The sequence below is a fragment of the Nipponia nippon genome, unplaced genomic scaffold (assembly GCF_047370975.1).
Source record: "Nipponia nippon isolate SJK-2023a ecotype South Korea unplaced genomic scaffold, ASM4737097v1 scaffold_3, whole genome shotgun sequence".
NCBI classification, from domain to species: domain Eukaryota; kingdom Metazoa; phylum Chordata; class Aves; order Pelecaniformes; family Threskiornithidae; genus Nipponia; species Nipponia nippon.
In genome coordinates, this window is record NW_028262347.1 from 67,732,623 (window position 1) to 67,752,137 (window position 19,515).

General features: G+C 45.6%; 1 protein-coding gene across 6 annotated transcripts in view; it reads left to right on the top strand.

Moving 5' to 3' along the window:
- The window catches only part of IQSEC3 (IQ motif and Sec7 domain ArfGEF 3), a 109,054-nt gene that overhangs the window by 41,590 nt on the left and 47,949 nt on the right, over positions 1–19,515 (top strand). For 5 of the 6 annotated variants that reach the window (XM_087766651.1, XM_087766650.1, XM_087766653.1 and 2 more), the window contains exon 2: positions 7,456–7,536. In XM_087766651.1, coding sequence (XP_087622777.1) covers positions 7,456–7,536 — 81 coding nt within the window. Of the gene's footprint in view, positions 1–7,455; positions 7,537–14,552; positions 14,632–19,515 lie in introns of all 6 variants that reach the window. The other variant, XM_087766654.1, reaches the window with a different exon arrangement.

The window sequence follows — 19,515 nt, forward strand, 5'->3', positions numbered from 1 at the left end:
TGGGTCAACACACAAAAAGTCCAAATCATCTTCCTGTCAGCTTTTGCTCAATTCTTCCCCGTGCTTCATTTGTTGTAGTTTCATCCTCATCAATCTACCATGCAAATCTGACTCCAGACTGCTTCAGGCTCATTCTCCTCTTTGGGGATTAATACTGGAACATTTTTTGACTGAATACAGAAGTCTCTGACAATTAAGAGAAGATTACCAAATCAGTCCGTTCCTCAGCTGCATCCCAGGGACACTCAGGTTGGGATTGTTGTAGTTACTGGAAATGTAAAACAAAATTACAGTTTCAGTCTTGTTGCAGTCCTACACTTCAGTATTGTGGCTACTAAGACCCTTGCCCTTTAACACAGGAATTCTCAGACGGTCAGATTTGTGAATCTGCTTTGTGTAGCTGTTTTTCAGAGATAGCCAACAACAGATGTTCAAGAGGGAAGAGCAAGAAGAGTCACAGTAGATAGCCATGGGACACCTGTAAAAGCCACCTTCTAATGCTGAAAAGTTTGAGTCCTATACATTGGCTTTGGGAAGGATCTGCATTAAGTATTCTCATAGCATAGTCTTTAAAATGTCCAGTTCCTCTCTGAATCTTATCAGATTCTTGCCATCAGCAGTATCCCATAACAATGAGGAGGCCATCAGACTTACAAGGAGTTAAAGGACTTAAATTCCAGAAATTACCTTGAATTTATTTTTAATCATGTATGGTTTCCCTATAACATAAACTCTGCCCATGCTCAACTCCCTCCAAAACACCAGTCTAATGACCTACAATTGAGATGAGTAATTAAGACAGCTAGAAAGTTTTAGTGAGGGTATTTTGGAACAAAGAATGAAGAACCGGAGGAGAAACGGCTAGCTGCTAGAAGGTACTCTTTTGGAAACACTGCGTCTTTCAGATCTCGCTTCAACTCTGAGTTCCAGGTTGACTGGAGTCAGAAATAGATCTAGCACAGGAGGGAGATGACAGAAGGAGTAAGGCCTGCAGCTAACCTTAGCTAGGTTGTGCCACAGCTCCATTGGTAGGTAGAGGTAGCATTGAGCTATACATTTTGGGGGAGTCAGAAGACCGTGCAACCGGCCTTTCATGAACTTGACATTGCTAAATTGTTCCTGTTTGTGGTTCTCCAGTCCTCACCTTAGGAAAGATAACAGCCAGTAAAACTTCATCTGAGATTAATTCAGTTCTCCTTTGACTCTTTCTGCCTTTAATCTTCCCCTTCTAGGCCATGATTTTCTGTGACTCCATCTGTTCTCTTGGCAGCTATCAAAGAAAATGCAAGATAGAGACAAGTAGCAAAAGTCTCCAGGAAAGCTGAGATATCCAGCACTACAAACAACGATTTTTGGTCAAAGCCTCTAGCATTTCTTCAAAACGTGGAGTTTTAAAGAGAAACCAGAAAGGCTGCATGAGTTGGACTAGTTATTTACTGATAGAACATTGCTCACCATTTGCCTTTCATTGCATTGAGGGCTCACCCTTTGCCTTTCAGCATTGTCAGATTTCTAAGAACTGATGTGCGCTTGGGCCAGGGGCAAGGCTACTGAACATGCAGGTCAGTAGTGCCCAAGCACCAGGCTACAGAGGTTAAGCAAGTTGGAGAACCCAGTGATCTTCATTGTTCCTGCAGTAGGGGCCACGCCAGCTATCCTACATAACTGACCAGGGCAGCAGTCACGGTGAGATGCAGGGGTGATGCAGCATGTTAGAGAGAAGCACACTCTGTATACTCATAGTGAGAGCAATTTTCATTCTGTCTTGTTTTGGCATTTCTTATAGTCTAAATCATTCATGCAGAAAAACACAGAGCTGCTCTTTATCTATGGGAAGAGACTACACTGGCTATTTGTTTAATTAAAGCTGACTGCTGGAGAGCAGGGAGCACCACCGTTTTCCATATGCTGTCTGGGTTGGGGGTTTGCTTTTGCAGGGGGCAGGAGAAGAAGAAAAAGGGGTTAGACTTGTTTACCATAATACAGCTCTCAGCAGACAGGCATCTCTATTTCAGGACAGCTGTCATCAGCGCTAAACTAGTGGGCACTGATGGTTAGGATGGGCAACAACACTGAATGAACATAAAGCCCCAGGCACTTGTTCAAAGGGAAGATACAGCATTAAGGCAATTTTAGGAAAGTTTGCACTCCTTTGGCCCTGTGTTGTGCAATCTAGGTAGCTACAGAGACTTCCAATTTTTGGAGCTCAACTCTTGGACCCTCTACAACACCCGTTTTTAAGAGAAAAGAGGCTTGGCTCTTTGGGATCCATAGCTGTAAAGATCAAGGCAGCATGAGTCAGGGGGCCCCTTTGCAGCACAGTCCAACTTTCTGAGAAACCAGAAAGGTAGAGCTAACTCCTGAGCTGACTAGACAGCTTGTACTAGCCAGGAGGTTTCACACAGACCTCTCTAAAGTTCATCACAGAGCAGGAATTGCTGTGGCCGGACAGTTCATTCACAGATACCCCCATTGAGGCTGCAGGCAGCTGGCTGGAGGATACCTCTTGTCAGGAACAATGTAAAAGACAACTCAATAAAATTCAGTCAGTTGTTTTCTCTCAGAGGAGAGGGGGCTAACGTTTCAATTGACAGCATGGGTTACTGCTGGGCCAAGCATAGCTTTCTCTGCATTTAAGATAGGTCTGGACTGTCAAATCCTTGCCTCCGGAGCATGCGTCCCAGCTAGACGGAGCAAGGCACTGACAGGCTCAGGCTGTTCCCAGTCCTTCTTTTGCATCTATGCTTGCTCCTCCCCACACAACTCACATACTGCTGGCAACATTTACCTCAATAGGCCCTTCGGCACGCCTCCTCCTCTCTGTTAGCCTCTTCCTCTTTTGTACCACCCAGCTCCTCTTCACTCACCCAGAAAAACCTTTTCTTCTTGCTGGATTTTCCCTTCCAAGCTTTCATCAGGGTGCAGCCCAAGAGATAATAATTTGTGTGTTTTTAAAGCAATAAATTGGAAACAGAACAGTTCAACAGTATCCTGACAGAACAGAGAAATCATCTCTCTTCCCAAGTAATGAGTCTGAATCAACTGTCACTGGATTGACGACACATTGCCTTCCTCACTGTTTTTCAAAGGCAAAAGAAGCCTTAGGCCTTCTAGTGTTTAACTCCTCAGAGGCTGCACATTCAAGTTTTATGTAGCCTTTATGACTTATGAAGTAAGATTTGTTTAAAAACAAAATAAAAAGAAAGCACAGAAAGGAAAAAAAAATACCATCAAAAGTCTTACACTGACTTCAGACAGACACTAAATATATCAAGACTCACTTTGAAGCTGCAAAGGTTGATGACAACACCACAGGGGAATGAAATCCAGGTAGCCACCAGCCATTACAACCCAGCCAGGCCCTCTTGAATCACAGCAACAAAAATAACATCTTACCTGAAGACTTCACACAGTTAAGAAGACATCTGCTTTCCTAGAGCACTTACTTTAGGCTTAGAAGTGATAGTTAGGCCCTAGGACACTTGCCTTTTCCACCCAGATGAGAGCTGCTTTGTCCAGACAGCAATTAATACACCCTCTTCAAGGTGGGAACAGGTCCACTTCTTCCATAGCAAGTTAACCCTCTCCCAGCTCCTGTCTGGGCTATGCATGCTATGTTGCAAAGGTGAGGGCATGGATTTGCAAAATAACAGACATATGCAGGATCAAGAGATGGAAAGAAAGAGGGAAATGAACAGGGATAGCCTCCAAGGTAGAACCCAGTCCCTGTGCTGTATGCCTGGGTAGGACAAAAGAGAAAGAGAAGCAAGCTGCAAAAGAAGAATGTAAATAGACTCAGAGCTCCAACTGCTCTTGGGCATTTGGGGAGCTCAGATTTAACAGGAATAATAAGATATCCTTCCCTGCCCCCAGTCAGGGGAAGAGCTTTCAGCACAGTCTTGGAAAACCCATTTACACCTCATATATTTACCTCTATCAGGCAGTGCCTGCTTCTCACCACCTCCCTGGTGGCTTCTCCATGGGAGTCATGGCCCCCGGAGCGGGACTCAAGGATCCCAAATGCCCTGGAGGCAGATTTCTGCCTGTGGACATGATCAACATCTGGTAGTAGTATGTAAGGTACACAACTACTCCAGAGATCTTGGGATCTCAGAGGTTCAAGAGGACTCTGGTTTGGGCAGAAATTACCCAAGTTTAGTGTTAAACACACATGAGAAATCATGAGAACCAGAGTCAACAGCTGACCGTGCAGCTGCCGTGCTCAGAGCATACTGATTCTCCGAAGAGTATCTGTGAGATGTTTTTTCTTAAAACGCCCACAGGAGACTGAGCCTGAAGTCCTGTAGCTTCACAACACTCTTCCTTTCCCTGTTTCTCCTTTACTTTTCTCCGTGTTTTTATCCTGATAATTAACTAGCAAGGCATTTCATCTGTATACAGGCTTTTATTTCTCAGTTTTTTGTCTGTCCTTGTTCCTTCCTCTTTTTCCCTATGTTTTCCCTCCCTGTTGTTTGCTTTCTTCATGTGTAATTAGGAATTGGAGTGGTGCATCTGCTGTTCAAATAAAAGCAGAGAACGGTGTAGTTCATTTAGGGAAGCGTTGAGATTAGAAATGGCTGAAATTTGGGGTGTCCATTTTTTGGAAGATTCCATTTGGAAGCTGGTGAAGGGTCTAGAGCACAAGTCTTCTAAGGAGCGGCTGAGAGAGCTGGGGTTGTTTAGCCTGGAGAAAAGGAGGTTGAGGAGAGACCTTCTTGCTCTCTACAGCTACCTGAAAGGAGGTTGTAGCGAGGTGGGGGTCGGTCTCTTCTCCCAAGTAACAAGGGATAGGACAAGAGGAAACAGCCTCAGGTTGCGCCAGGGGAGGTTTAGGTTGGGTATTAGGAAAAATTTCTTCACCGAAAGGGTAGTCAGGCACTGGCACAGGCTGCCCAGGGAAGTGGTTGAGTCCCCATCCCTGGAGGTATTTAAAAGACGGGTAGATGTGGTGCTTAAGGACATGGTTTAGTGGTGGACTTGGCAGTGTTAAGTTTACAGATCTTAAAGGTCTTTTCCAACCTAAATGATTCTATGATTTCAAAATATGTTGTTTCTTTTATCTGGAAGTAGACCCTTTTTTCCCAGCTGTTCCTGTAGAGATGAAATTCAGTAGGAAATGTCAATATATAATACTTCTGAAACCAAGCATGCTCCTCAGAATGAATGCTGGCTGTTGCTGAATCACCTGAGCACCTCGTGCCTTTCCACACTGCAGCTGACGATGTCCGTGACTCCAGGGCTGCTCTGGAAAGCCAACAGAGGTGCTCCACACCTTTTGGGCTAGCCAGCTCCCAGCATTGCTGCTTTGGAAGCTGGGCAGAACAAAGAGCCGGGTGGAAAACCTGATGTCCCCTCTCGGAGGGGCTACTTGTACGGCCTGGCTGCACTAGAGATATGGGATATGGAGGCATGGCCCTCCAGCAGCCTGCCAGGAAATCCAGGTAAAGCCCTGTAATTTGAAGAATCTTTGTCAAACCCAAGGTGCTTTCATGAGATAGTTTAAATTTGATGAATCAGTGTTTTCATGCAAAACCAAAACTTTACCAGAAAATTCCTGACAGATTCTAGCTGGAAGCAGAGTGACAAGATGTAGGAGATGGAGTATTTGTGTGAGCCTGCTTGAACATAGACTCAAATGTGATCCCACCACTTGCTTCAGTGAAAAGACAACACAAGTAATTTATGGACACACCAGTCAGATAGGTTCTTGCCACCTGAGAAGTTTAAATTAGAAACAACACAGTGAGAACGAGCAATAGCCAGGCTGGCAGGAGAGAAAGGATGTGAGCTGCGTAGTTACAGAAATGGAAGAAGACCAGGAGATGAATTTGATGTGTCACACAAGCATGTCCTCTCTTTTCCAACAGATCACATGTCACAGGCAGGGACTGAGGGCATGGGCAGAGGTCAGTGAGGTAAAGCTAACGCTTTCATCATCCCCCTGCTGTGTTGCTCCTGCCAGTCCTGTTGTTTCTAAGGCAAGATTCCTTTTGAGAATGCACTGGAAGCCAAGGAAGTGGAAGAACTAAGCAGTTTGTTATATTAAGCTAGCTGGGAGGCTGGACGGAGGTGCCTGGGAACAGTGTCATCATTGTCTGTAATTTAGCTACCTTTGTGGCCGTTTCTGTCAGATTTTCAGAAAGACAAAGGTGATAAGCTTCACATTTCAGAGTGACAGAAAGTGTGGCAGGGCCCTTGGAAGAATCTGAGACTCCACGACAAGCCAGGAGACTTAGCCTTACTGGTTATGTCTGGGTTAGAAGCTGTAAAAATATTTTTAAAAGGAGATGACCCCATTTGAGCCCTGGGTCTCCGCAGTAGCACTGAGAACAGAGCTCTAAGTGCTGTTCCACTGACTTGGAACCAGGGTGATTTTATACCATCTGAGGGTTCAGCCTGCTTTATCTCCCCTGCTTTTCTTCTCCTCCTCTCATTTTGTTTTCCATTCCCCTAGTACTTTCCCCCCTTGACACTGTGTCTCTTTTTAGTGACTCCTTTTCATTGATGAAGGTCAGTGTGTTCAAAATTGGCTGTTGATTTGTGCTGCCTATGACACCTCAAGGGCCTCCCTGGATGTATCCTAAAAGGAACTCATTTTCAGAGGTGCTGAGCAGCTCTTACTGGGTTCCAATGCTGTGATAAGTGTCCAGCACCCCTGAAAAACAGGCTCCTTACAAATGGTTCCAGACAAGGGATCCAGAAACAAGTCACTCAAGATTAGTGAGCAGTTTTGGAAGTTTGGTCTAGGATTTCTTCCTTTGGATGAATTCTTTTGTCTTTCTGACCTAATAAATGCATTTTTAGCCTTTTGTTTTCCTGTTTTGCTCAGGTTTGTTACTTCTTACGGTTTTGCTTTTCTTTGCTTTGATCTTTTCCTCTTGTATGATCTCAGCCCTCCTACTTGTGCTTGTCCTGTCAGTTTTCCGCTACTATTTCTGGTAATGCCCAGTGCTGATGTGCTGAGGCTATTGCTGTGCTCTAGAGAGGTTTCAGGAGAAATGTCTGCAGAGTTAATTTAGCCACTGTCAACATAAAATCAACTTCTTTGCATTACAATGTATAGGAAACATATCTAAGAAAACACATCGAAGGAGATGTTTCTGTCCCAAAAGAAATAAAAGTTAGAGACAGGCAAAACTGTTTTTCATGAGATGTACGGGATCATGAGACAGATACTGATAGAAGGAAAACTTTTTGTTCAGGTGCTTTTGCCCCATTCTCTACAGCTTGACATCAGCAGCAGGACAGGTAAGGTAGGGGAATAGAATTGTCAACCCCCTTCTCCCCTGCTCCCCACCTCAGAGTGCAAAACGTTCATGTAATAATCAGATTTCTCTGTCAACATCACTGGGAGTCACTGTCCCCTTGGAACAGCCCTGGGAAAGACATTCTCCCTTGAGTTTTCTGCTGAGTGAGCTAAAACACTGACCTGCTATGGTTTGTTTTTTCTTACAGGAATGAAACTGTTTTACACCAGTTCTGTTGCCCAGCAGCTGATGCAGAGCAGAAGCCTTCATCTCCAGACTCCTCACCAAGGTGGGAAATTGCTGCCAGCAAGACTTTTTCTTTTCCATCCCCTACTTCCTTATCATCCATCACTAATCTTCCTGTCCCAGAAAAACTCACATATTATACATGCCCGTCCTCCTCCATCCTCCCTTATGTCCCATGTCCCCAGCACTGCTGCCCCTCTCTTTTCCCTCCTAGAGATTACTGTTCATACTGTTGTGTAATTGCTCAGAAACCCACTCTGGCCACACACACCCATGAGCCTCCAAAAACATACTTTCAGCCTCTGTTCAAACATCTACTTCCATCAACGCACATCCACGCTTGTACCTTTTCTTACCTTTCTGCATTGCTTTGACACTTACATACGCATGCTTCACTCTTCTCCTTCAAATTAGTTGTCCCACAATATAAGGTGCCTGGACACACACCAGTATAGACCCATAACCTTTGAACTACAGCGAAAGTCACCAAACAAGCTCAAGGTTCTGTCTCAAACCCTGAGACAGGGTGGGGGGTGCAGTTTTACATGTGTTGAAATGGTCTGAGCTTGCCAATGAAGGACAGTTATAGACGGGTAATATTAACTCTTACCAACTTGCATCCAGTGCAGCCAGGTGTGGGTACACCAGCAATTGTCATAGCTCTCCCTCATCAGAGAATGACATCATTGCCGAGACCAAGGGGTCCAAGGAGCTTCAAAAATACTTGAGATGTACATACTGCATATAGCTTCCATGCTCGGCCTTGTCCCTCTGTTCTTGCCATCTCCTTCTCCTCTCACAATTTCTTACATCTCCATCTCACAGACCTACTCCTTTTTCTCACGCCTCATCACCCTTCTGTCAACAGCAAACAGGTTTCTCTTCAAAGATTTCCCTCATCACACTGCTAGACTTTTACATCTGACCTTTGGCATCTGTATAAGAAGCCTGAGTTACTAGGGAGGGCTCTGGACAGAACTGGACATCTGAATTGCAGTAGTGACGCTACAGCATTTTTAAAATTATATCTCTTGTTTGTTCTGCTCACTGGAGCAGACTGTGGTTTTTTATTTCCTTCCAAGGAAAAGTGTGAGTGCTGGACAACTGTGAAGAGAACAGAGGGGTGTGTGTGTATGTTCAAAAGTAGGGTTCAGCCACACTTGGAGACAGGGTAAAGAAGCAGGATCCCTCCTACCCATTTGTGTATGAAGATGGAAGGGTTAACCCCCATGATGTCTGTGCTGAGGGCTTTTAAGCATTGGTAAAGTTTGTGTGACAGCCCTGTGGGACATCTGCAGCTGCACCTCCGTGGCAGATGAGGAGATGCTGGCAAGGAAGAGGAGGAGGCAGCAGAGGTTTCTGTGGTAGGGACAGCCACCTCTCCCTTGCATTTCTGGAGAGAGGGAGTTTTGGTTATGTGCTCTATTTTGTCTTGAATCGAAGCTCAATTTTGCCGTAGTGTCCTATCTTCATACCCTGATCCTTGACCCTGCCCCATTCTTGTCCCAGCCTCCATCTTATTTCTGATCAGTTCCCTTAATTTCTAGCATTTTCTTATCCTACAAGGCTGTCACTCCTACAGTGTCTTAAGCTCTAGGGTCGTTTTTGTCATGCTCACGCTTCAGGCCTTCCTTTTGTCCCAGCAACTCCCAAAGGCCCTACCCATCCCTTGAGTCTGACTTTGCCTGCCATCCTTGTGCTGGGAACCACCAAATTTCTCACCTGGGGTTTGGCAGGCAAATTGAAGAGGAAGCAATCATTTGTTTCAGTAATTTAACAACTTTGGCAAGTTGCATCCAAAGATGAGTCTGAGCCACGAAATCAGAAGTGGGGATGAATGACAATGACCCCTACAGCCTGTTACATCTGGGCTTCCAGTTAAGGGGCTTCTCATACTGATCTATGCCTGTCCATTTTATGTCTTTTGTAGCTTGTCCCACTCTGCAGGCCTCCTGCTTTCCTTACTTTTTTCCCCAGTCTCTCTCTTATGCTCTCCATTTCTAATGCTTCCAGACCCCAATAGCAGTCCTGAATCTGTCTGTGTGCGATACAATATTCTATGTAGAGATGGAGATGGTTGAAGCCACCATGGCTATTTGAAGGTGAGAAACAGGCACACAGAATTCTTGCTTTTTGAAACAGAGCAGCTTTTATATGCGATCTCTCTATGTGACTGTCTCAGGCGAGAAGAGCTTCCCTACTTCCCACACTGTGCCAGAAGAAAGGCAGAGCACATGCAGGACTATTAAACTCACTGGTCAGCTTTATGCTGGCCAGAAAACACCTCCTAGCCTCTGCCAGGTCCTGCAGTCAGTCATGGGCTTCCTTCATATCTGAAGTTACATATACAATGCAGTGAGGAGGGCAAAAAAATGGCAGAGAGGGAAAAACACAAGGTCACCATGGAGCTGATGTCCATAGCTGATAGCTGTGCTGCTCTGGAGTGGCTCAATACGGTGCTCGGAGAAGCTCATCAGATCATTTACAGAGCTTGTCACCCTGCTCGAATCATGAACAGGCTCCCCATTGAACCAAGGCAGAACAAAAGTCAATCAAGACTGAAGTATGTGGGTCAGACAGCCTGAATAGGCAATCAGTTCCTGGTGAGCCAGGCATATCCCTAGATAAGCTCATCAGGGCTCCTGATGGGAGAGCCTGGGACACAGGGGCTCCCTGTGGAGCTCTCCTGAGCCCCGCTGAATGGACAGCCAGTCACAAGTGGTGCTGTGGTGAATTTGATAAACCAGCTGGGGTTTATTCTTTCTTTTCCCCCTCCATGATCAGGCATTTCCCTAAATGAGATAAATCCTGTCAGAACTGATGCCACTAATAACCGTCAGCCATCTAGTTTTAATTAGAGTTTGCTTCATTAATGCCCCAACTCCTCTCTGTGCAGAAGATTAAATAATGTACTTGCAGCTCATTTACACAAACCCCCAAACTGCAGGGCTGAGCTGCAATCCTTTAATTAAACAGCCTGGCTGATCCCTACCGCTGCCTCGGCTCATCAGTCTAAGCCGATTAAAGAGAATAGGGACTAATAAAGAGCATAAACAGGGAAGTGACTCCCGTCTCTTCAAGGGACTTGGAGACTCCAGTGGTGATCGGCTGCTTTCTCCTCCTCTGGCAGGAACCTTACCTCAGCCCACATCAATCCCTTCTGGGACCTGCAAGGACAGTCCTGCTTTCAGCAGGAACCCAGCCTTATCTTGTGGGACAGAAATCCTGTGGGAGACTGAGGGAACATGGGCAGCAGGAGGGTTACACAGCAAGGAAGGTGAAGACAAAGAAAGAGAGGCATCAAGGCAGTAAGGAGAGTGACTGCCTGACTGCAGGAGAGACCAGCGAGAGCAGCCATACAGCTCAAGTATGGGACAGAAGGAGAAGGGACCACAGGGCATAACAGTGGGAGGTTGGCTGTCAGGAACAGTCTGGGACAAAAGGTTGTCTCTGCTTGTGGTTTGTGGTGGTCATTGTTGTTCTTGTGTGGTCTTCCCTAATGTTTGTCCTGCAAGATTTCTGACTCTTTCTTTGCTGCCCATACAGCTAAAATGCTTTGGCTTTACCTGGGTGGGAATGATTAGGAACGTGTCAGTGTCTAACCACTCAATAGAAGCCAACTCAATGAGGTGGTTGCGATCATTCCCACTCATATTTTTCTGCTTTGCTTCACTGACTGCCACAAGAAGTGCTAGCCCCCTTCTCTCCTCCAGCATGTGAATTCGGGGGGGGCGGGGGGAGGGGGGGGGGCTACAGCTCCATGAGTTTGGCAATGCAAATTTCCCCCCTGGTTGCTTAGCTGGGTCACACCAGCAATCAGCAAGACTGGTGCTGTAGGCCATGAATATTAGGAGACAGATTTGATCCCAGAATCTGCCCCCAAGAAGCTCAGAGCCAAAGTACAGTTCGAGGTGATGGCAGCAGCAGGCAGATTCCTGTTGCTGAACTCTTAGGGCTTCCCTATTTCAAAGTACAGTGTAAATCCTGGATGCGGACCACCATGGTCTCCATTGGACCTGTACACTACTGGCTTCATGACCATAAGCCATCTTGCAGGTTGGGCTTCCACCAGGGATGCCAAAGATCAGGTTGAAGGGAATGAGGAGACTCCATGGATGGCAGTAGGAGCTAACCCTGCTCCTTTACTGAGGTGCTGATTAGACTCTGATTTAACCAAACCCTATAATTTCATAAAGCAACTGCTCTTTTTCTTGCTTGCTTCTGCCTGTTAACGGCAGGGTTTCATTCTAGGGATTTGAATAGTCTAGTAATTGCATTTCCCACTTCTCCCAATCTCACACAGTGGGGACTGGCATCCCAGAACAATGACCTTAAAATGTGTCCAGCAGCAGCCCAGCTCTAACAGGATTACATAGCATTTTCCTTTGTGTGAGGTAATAGGGCTGAGATGAGAAAGATTTGTTTCTATTAGAGTAATGAGAGGAAATGATGGAGTCACAATTGGAGGGAAGAGTATATTCATTCAGTTGCCTTTCATAGGCTTTTTGGAGCCTGCCTCTGGCTCGCCTGTGGTGCTGAATAGGAAATCAGCAGAAAATCACCTCTGCTCCAGTAATGGGAAAAGTTCTCCATAAAACTTTTAAGCGCCTGGGGCAGGTCCACTTTGGCAATGGACATGGGGATAGCACTGGAGGGCTGAAGGATCATGTCACATAGGAGACTGGATGGGATCCAGGTACATTTGTGTGAAGGGCAGGATCAGATGCCAGATAGCTCTTTGGGAAGAGAGGATGTTCCACCTGCATTTGTGGGAGAGAGACAGTCCTTCCTACCTGGAAGAAGTGCAGATAAGACCTGACTTGCTTTTAAGGCAGAGGAGACAAAGAATCCTCCCAGGAAGAGGAGAGGTCAGGGATCTGAACGGAGTCTTCTGGAAGAGCTTGGATGTGTACTGAGCAAAAGGGCTAGGGTCTGAAACATCTATGAAAACATCCATGGAAAAGCTGGGCAAGCTCTGCTCATATTTCCCCATAATATTTCCTCACTTTCCAGTAGGGAGACTGTTGCTTAGATCAGGGTTGAAACACGATTAGTGCAACTGGCAAGTGTTTATTTCATGATTACAGACCAATTAAATTGTAACTCAATATAGTTTAGACTTCAAACAGCTGTGTACCCGTTTCTAAAGTGCCTGCTGGATTAGTCACCATCACAGATTGGTTACTGCCTGGCATCACAGCACCAATTAGTGGTAAGGAGACATGTAAGCCATTGGCTACATCTCCGAGCCAGCCTTCCTTGCAGTTATGGTGAAACTCCCTCTTGCCTGCTTCTGACTTACCAAAGTACTCAAATGGAAATATGTGTTCTTGCTGGAAGAGTTCCTTTATGCTTATTGCTCCATTTTTGCCTGTGGGAGGGTAAAAAGTGGATGGACAGATTTTGGACAGTTCTTTGAAACCAAACCTTCGAACATCTTTCTTCCCAGCTCTCTGAACTGCATAAAAGTATGCTACAGCCTAAGCAGCACACGGTTAAAAAACAAAATCTGATTTCATTTACTTCTGGAGGTCTGGTGTCTCTGACTCTTTGTGTCTCTTTACCTGAACTCTCTGTTTCCATTGAACATACGTTTGTTCTTTATCCTATGAAGTCATGCTGGAAGGCATTGGCACAAAAGTGCCATGATATTATCCACTGCACAGTCACAGCATCATGTCCCTCTTTGTCTCCCCACTGCTGTAGCCCAGGAGCATCTCTCCTCCCAGTACAGCTTTCACTTTGCCCTTGGGTCACTCTAGGTCCTCTAACAGATCCTCCTGAGAAATCCACAAGACTGTTTGGATTGTGAATGCAATACCCCTTAAGGCTGAGGCCCATGAAGTTGATGAGAACTGAACCTCTCTCCAAGTCGATTCTCCTTTTAGATAGCACTGAAACATCTTGACAAAAAACAGGTGGGGAATGATGATTTTCCACCAGTATCCATCACTCTTTAAGCATTACAGAAAAACAACTGAGCTGCCCAGCATTTTGTCTGAACTTGTAAAAGATTGACCTTGCCTGATAGAAAGAATGCAAATGCAGTTCGTGAAATGGGAAATTAGCCTTTCTGGCTTAGGATTCCTGGCAGGATATTGGATATATGATCTGTAGGTCAGTGCTTCCTCTCAGCTCAGAGGTATTCGGTGGCTCTGGCCCAGGTGTGAAACATGATACTGATTCTAGTCTGTATCAAATCAGATCTATAACCTACCACACAAAACAGCATAACAACTCTGACTAATTGGCCCCCAGCTGGCAGTGTCAAGTGCAAGCTCCTATAATTAGTGGACCACAGAGGCTGAATTCTCCTCTGATTCTTAATGGAGAACATTCCAGGTCAGGCGTACAGCACCTGGACATACCAGTGCAAAGCAAGCCTCTAGGCCCATGGTCTGTGCCTTGTGCACTCTGAGGACAAACAACTTCATATACAAAGCTCTTCAATCTGACTTCTGTCATTCATGCTAAAGTCCTCCACAGCACTGTTTTTGAAAACACATAGGAGAAGTTTGAGCAACATTTCTGCTTTGTTAGCACATCCTGTTTGTGCTTCTTTTCTCATTTCTTTTCCTTATTGAGGTCACAGGCATGAAGAGAGGATTTTTTCTGCTTCTTAACAGCTCATCTACTTCTTATTCTTTCCTCCCTGTAGACTTAATAATCCTGTTCAAAATATTATGATTGGAGGTTGTGGGGATGCTGCAAACAGGCAGGGATGGGTCAGCAAAGTTCACATAAATATTCCCCAAGCTCACAGTTGTCAGAGTTTTGATTTTAGTCTGACACAGAGATGTGGGCAAGGAGTAATGTCTAGACCCAGATTTGAACTCTTCCTAAACTTGGGAGTGAGTAGATTCCTCACTTTTTATGGGTGTTTTGTACAGTCAGGACTAGCAGCTTCAATTGCTTTGCAGGAGCCTAGGTCCAGAACCACAAAGGTATTTAGTGCATGTATATTTGGGGGAAAATAGGGAAACACAATTATAAGCAAAAAATGTTTTAGAGAACATCCTTAACATCATAGTTACCAACAACCTTGGGAATCTCTTGCAGGGAGGTATAGTTGGCAATTCTTCTGGTACTATGACCTGGGAGGAATGGCTCTTTCTGGAAGCATCCAAAGAAACAGGAGGTGAGTTTCAGATGCAGCGTCTCAGTCCTGTAAAGGAGATCCCCCAGGACATTTTGGCACTATCATCTCCCACACAGGCATTTCTCTGCTCCTTCTCTCCGACAGCTGGTGCAGCCACTTTCAGGCAAGCTTGGAGAACATGAGGGTGGGGAAGTAAAGTGAGGCCCTTCAACAGGAAAAAAAATCTCTGGCAGAAACTGGAGTCTCCTTGTCATATTGCTTTGTTTGCCTCTATCAACACATTTCTTCAGGAAGGAGGAAGATGGCAGTCCTGTATCTAGCACTGGAAAATGGACACAGATGGTTGATAAAGTAATAGTAGATGGACTGTGGTGGAGCTCACACCATCCATTCTCATCCTCTACTGATATTATCTGACCTGATCTGCATCAGTCAAGGTGCACCCACCTGCAAAACTGGGCCATTCCAGGTCTTTTGTACACTAAGGTGTGTTCTGTTGAACTTGACAGGTGGTTTCTGTGGACCCTCTGTCCACACACTTGTTCATGGCTTACAAGGCAGAGAGAGATAAGGCAAAGAGATGGAAAAATGAGCCAATGAGAAAGAAAGGGAGACAAACTCACCCCAACAAAGATAACAGTGCTACTGTAAGGAAAATGGATGGCAAATATGCTACACAGAGAAGGAGAATGACAGGAGAGAAGGAGCAGGAAGCTAAAAAATAGTGTAAATGAAAGAAGAACCTGGAGGGAACAAGAACATATGAACAGGAGATAAGTGAGCAGGTCCCTTGGCTGGAATATTCCTGTTCATGCCAGCATTCTTTGGCAGTGACAGCAATGAGGCTGTGGCCTTTTATTACACATTTTCTTGCAGTGTGATGTCAATCCAGAGGCCTTTTGTCTTTTCTGTGGTCTGCAACGCTAACTCACTCCTATGCAGGTTCATCTTCTGACCACCCCCATGGGGCAGGCTCTGTGCTCAAATACAATAAGCTCTCCTTTTGGAAAAACATGTCTGTGCTCCAGAGTTCCTTCTCCTGCATGTGGCCCTGGCAGGCTTTCATATGCTCCAGGAAGAACTGAAGAGTCTGGGATGCTGGAGAGAAGCACACTGGACAGCTGCTCAGGCCACTCTACTTGGGCTCTGGAAACAGCTAGATAGCTGAGGGGGAGGGTGTAAAAAAGTTGGGAGTTTTTTGGGACTGTCACCTGGCCTGTTCAAAAACTGCAGAAGAGATGGAGACCACTCCATCTTCTGTGAGGACACATCATCCTGAAGAAAAACATCAAGACATAAACAGGAGCTGAGTTCAGTGAGATTTTTCTTTTAAGACTGAGGAACCTAACTCTGGCCGCACCATTTGGAAGTATGTTCTAGTAACTTTTAACCGTCTCTCGTTGGTACCTTGGTTCTTTCCACACACAGATTGTACCGTCATCCGATCAGGAACTGTATTTGCCTAGTGACTAGAGCCATGTGTCACCTTTGTCATGTCACGCACTGGTATGTTGCTGCTTTCCTGTAAACAGGTTATGATGCTGTTGTTATTGCCTGTGTATCTGGGTTGACTGCAATCTCTCTCATTCCATGTTTTGGGGAAGGAGGGAAGATGGGGATAGACTATCCTATGTACACATTGCTGGTACTCTTTTGCACATGTGTTCTGGTGTGACTGGCAAAACATGACAGATGCCTGTAATTTCCCAGAATACACTAATGTGAGAGTGGTAGGTCAAGATGCACAAAAATGGATGGTGCAGAATTGCACTGTGAAAAGTATTGCTATGCTGTTACAGCGCAATTGGATTTGATAAGCATGTTACAGATTGTCTTAAAATATAGCATATTGGGCTAGATCCTCCAATGCCTTTGGTGCAGTCCACTGGCATAATGCCATTTAGCACCAGACATAGTTCTGCTCAACAGCACAGTAGGACTGGTTGTTTCAAGGCAAGCTCCTATTTTTCTTAATGATCTTGCCCCAAAAGATCTGTGTCTGAGTACCAAGTATAGGGATGGGAATCGTTTTCATTCCTCATAGGGAAGAAAAGTTTAAGTGGCTTTAGGGAAATCTGAGCTTGTATGACCAAATGCGTAAGCTGCTAAGTCATCCCATTTTCCAAATGGGAATGAAGAAAGATAGAAAAGGGAATAAGGCCTCAGGGAACAGAAGTGACATGAAGTGGATCAGAGCGTGAGTGAAGCAGCAGTGAGAAAATAGGTTAGAACTTGGAAAAGCAGAGCTTTGTGCCTGCTGCACAAGGCTGTGGGGGTGGTCACTGGATTGGGGAAAGGAGGAAGGAATGCTAACCATGCTGTTTCTATCTTGGTCTTCAGCCATAGGCCAACCCAAAACCCTAGATCTGAACACACTGGCAAAGTTAAAATCTGGATCATATCTGATTTCCTAAAGCTGGTGAATGGTGTTTGGACTGTCTGTATTGAGGACGGTGATTTGAGGCTGTGTGTTTCTCCTTATGTTGAGGAGGACCGGACTTCCTTCTTGGTTTGACACAAGCAGTGGCCTTCTCCTGGGCTGCTGTAATCACAAGAGGTGAAATAGCTGAGACACTTGACAACAGAAACAAAATTTATCTGGGTTACGCAAAGATCTTCCTGTGAAGCGGCTCACTCACAGCCTTCAGTAATCAATTACCTTGATCCCTTAGGAAGGAACCCAGAGGTGCAGTCCAACGCAGGGTCTGTCACAACAGGTAGAAAAAGAAGACCACAGAAGCCCTTGCTTAGGTCTTTAAATGCCAAGAGTTGTGTCCCTCACCCAGCTTACAGGTAGCTGGAATAGGAGAGCAACGGGCTGAGGAGATATGCAAGCTGTCCTTGCCTTGTAGAGGCTCTGCTGCCTCCCAGCCCTGAATTCATCTCATTTTAGCAGTGAAATTCTATCTTCTGCATGATTGCACTGGCAGGCTTTTGTCAGCGAATTCGGTGATGTTCAAACCTGCCTCAGGGACGAGGAGCCAAGAGATCTGAGTCGAAGTGGCAGAAAGACTGCTGCTGAGAAGCCAAGTTTCCCTTTCCTGGGGCGCTGAGCAGGCAGTTACACTAATGCAGGATGCCATCTGTTTTTTCCTTCTCTAGAAGGTCGTGTTTACCAAACATTGCAGAGGCAAGAGAGGTCTGGGGCTAAAGTAAAAGTAATTAAACCCTGCTGAGCCAGGCCACCCTGTGCCTTCACTGTCCACTTGGTGCTTCTCACACCTCAGTGATAAGCACAGGTGCCCTGGTTGGCACAGCCACAAGTAGCCCCCTCTGCAGTGACAGGCTGTGTGACCTCCTCCTAGTCCAACCTGCAGAGGCAGCCCAGCACCCAGCCTGGGGCGCCAAGCACCGAGGTGTGGCGGGCAGCTGAGAAAGGCACTGTACTTCCTAAGCTGTGCCCCGTGCTCCTGCAGCTGGTGAAATAGGAGGCATGGCTGGGAAGGGAGGAGGAAAGAGGGGTACGCCAGAGAGGTGGCCCAAGTGTCATTCTGAGGTGTCACCCAGACACACATAAGAACTATAAGAAAAAAACTGTGACAACCACACCACCTGGCACAGCCAGCCTTGCACCATAAACACCACTTCTCAGCTCAGTGGGAGCTGCCTTAGCTGTTCCGAGTCACCCTCTGGAGGAGCCTGTTTGTCTCCATGAAAAAGCAGAGATCCTAGTTCTCAGGTGGCTAAAGTCAGCCATGGAAGGCCTGGCGCTCAGACAAGCAGCCAGCCCAGACTGACACCTGGGCAATCATCTTTGCACCATGAGGGCACGGGGTGCATCGGAAAAGTTCAGTTCCTGTAGTGCAGTTCTGTAGCAAAAGGCACAACAACACAACAAGGTGGGAATGACACAGCACGTGGGGATCATGTTTAAATACCAAATCCGAAATGGAGGCCCTGACTTTGGCATGTTGGACCCTGTGGGCCATGAGGTGTTTGCTAGTATTATTACATTTTCTGTCTGCTTAATATACATCTCACCGAAACCACTTTAAACAATGTTGAAAAGATGTTGCCTGGTTCAGTCTGTGCTAAAGGATGTTAAATTTAATTGATTTCCAATATATTTACCATACTGTACTGTGAAATCTATTTTACAGGTGTGTGTGCCAGCCTTTTTATGAAACAATATATTCTGGGATGGGTAATGAGCTTGGCTAATTATCATTAATTCCTCTTGGGTAAAAGTAGTGTGAGAAGATGGCTTGATGCCACTGCGTTGCAAGGTGTTACGTGAATGTAGACAAAATCAGAATCTTGTTCCTATATTTGTCTGTGTTGGGGGAGACTGTCTGAGAAAGCTGCAGCTCGGCTGGCAGGGGATGATTTGCCAAGATCAAGTTCCAAGTTCCCTGCCTCTCTGGCAGGAGAGACTTTTGCCTTCCATCATTTTCAGCATGCTCCCAGAGAGTATTGCCTCCAAGTTACCCTAAAATCTGAACTTAAAAGCAAATCAGAAGCAATTCTTTTGCACTCAGACCCCCAGCACGTCAGAAATCTCTGAAACTTGAAAAGATCCCATAATATATTAGCAAGCCTGTCTCAGCCATTTTTTTCGTTGAATTCTGATCAACCCATTCACCATATGTTATGGGTGTCCCCAGGGAACACTGACATGAAATAAACTGAAAAGGCACTTTAGACCCTGCTAACTCAGCAATTGATTTTTTTTTTTTTTCTCAGCAGGGAGAGGAGAGAGGACAGTGGAAATGCTGAAATGTCTTAAGACAGAGGGAGCACAGGTTCTTGCAGACTTTGGGTCTGGACTCCATTCTCTCAGCATTAGTTAGTGACCCCTTTCTCTAATTCTCCATATGGCACTTTTGAAGGGTTTTTTTATTCTGACATCTCTGAAGCTTTGAAGTCTCGTATGGCTCTCAGGCCATGATAACAGTAATTGCTTACAGCACTTCAGAGCAGCAT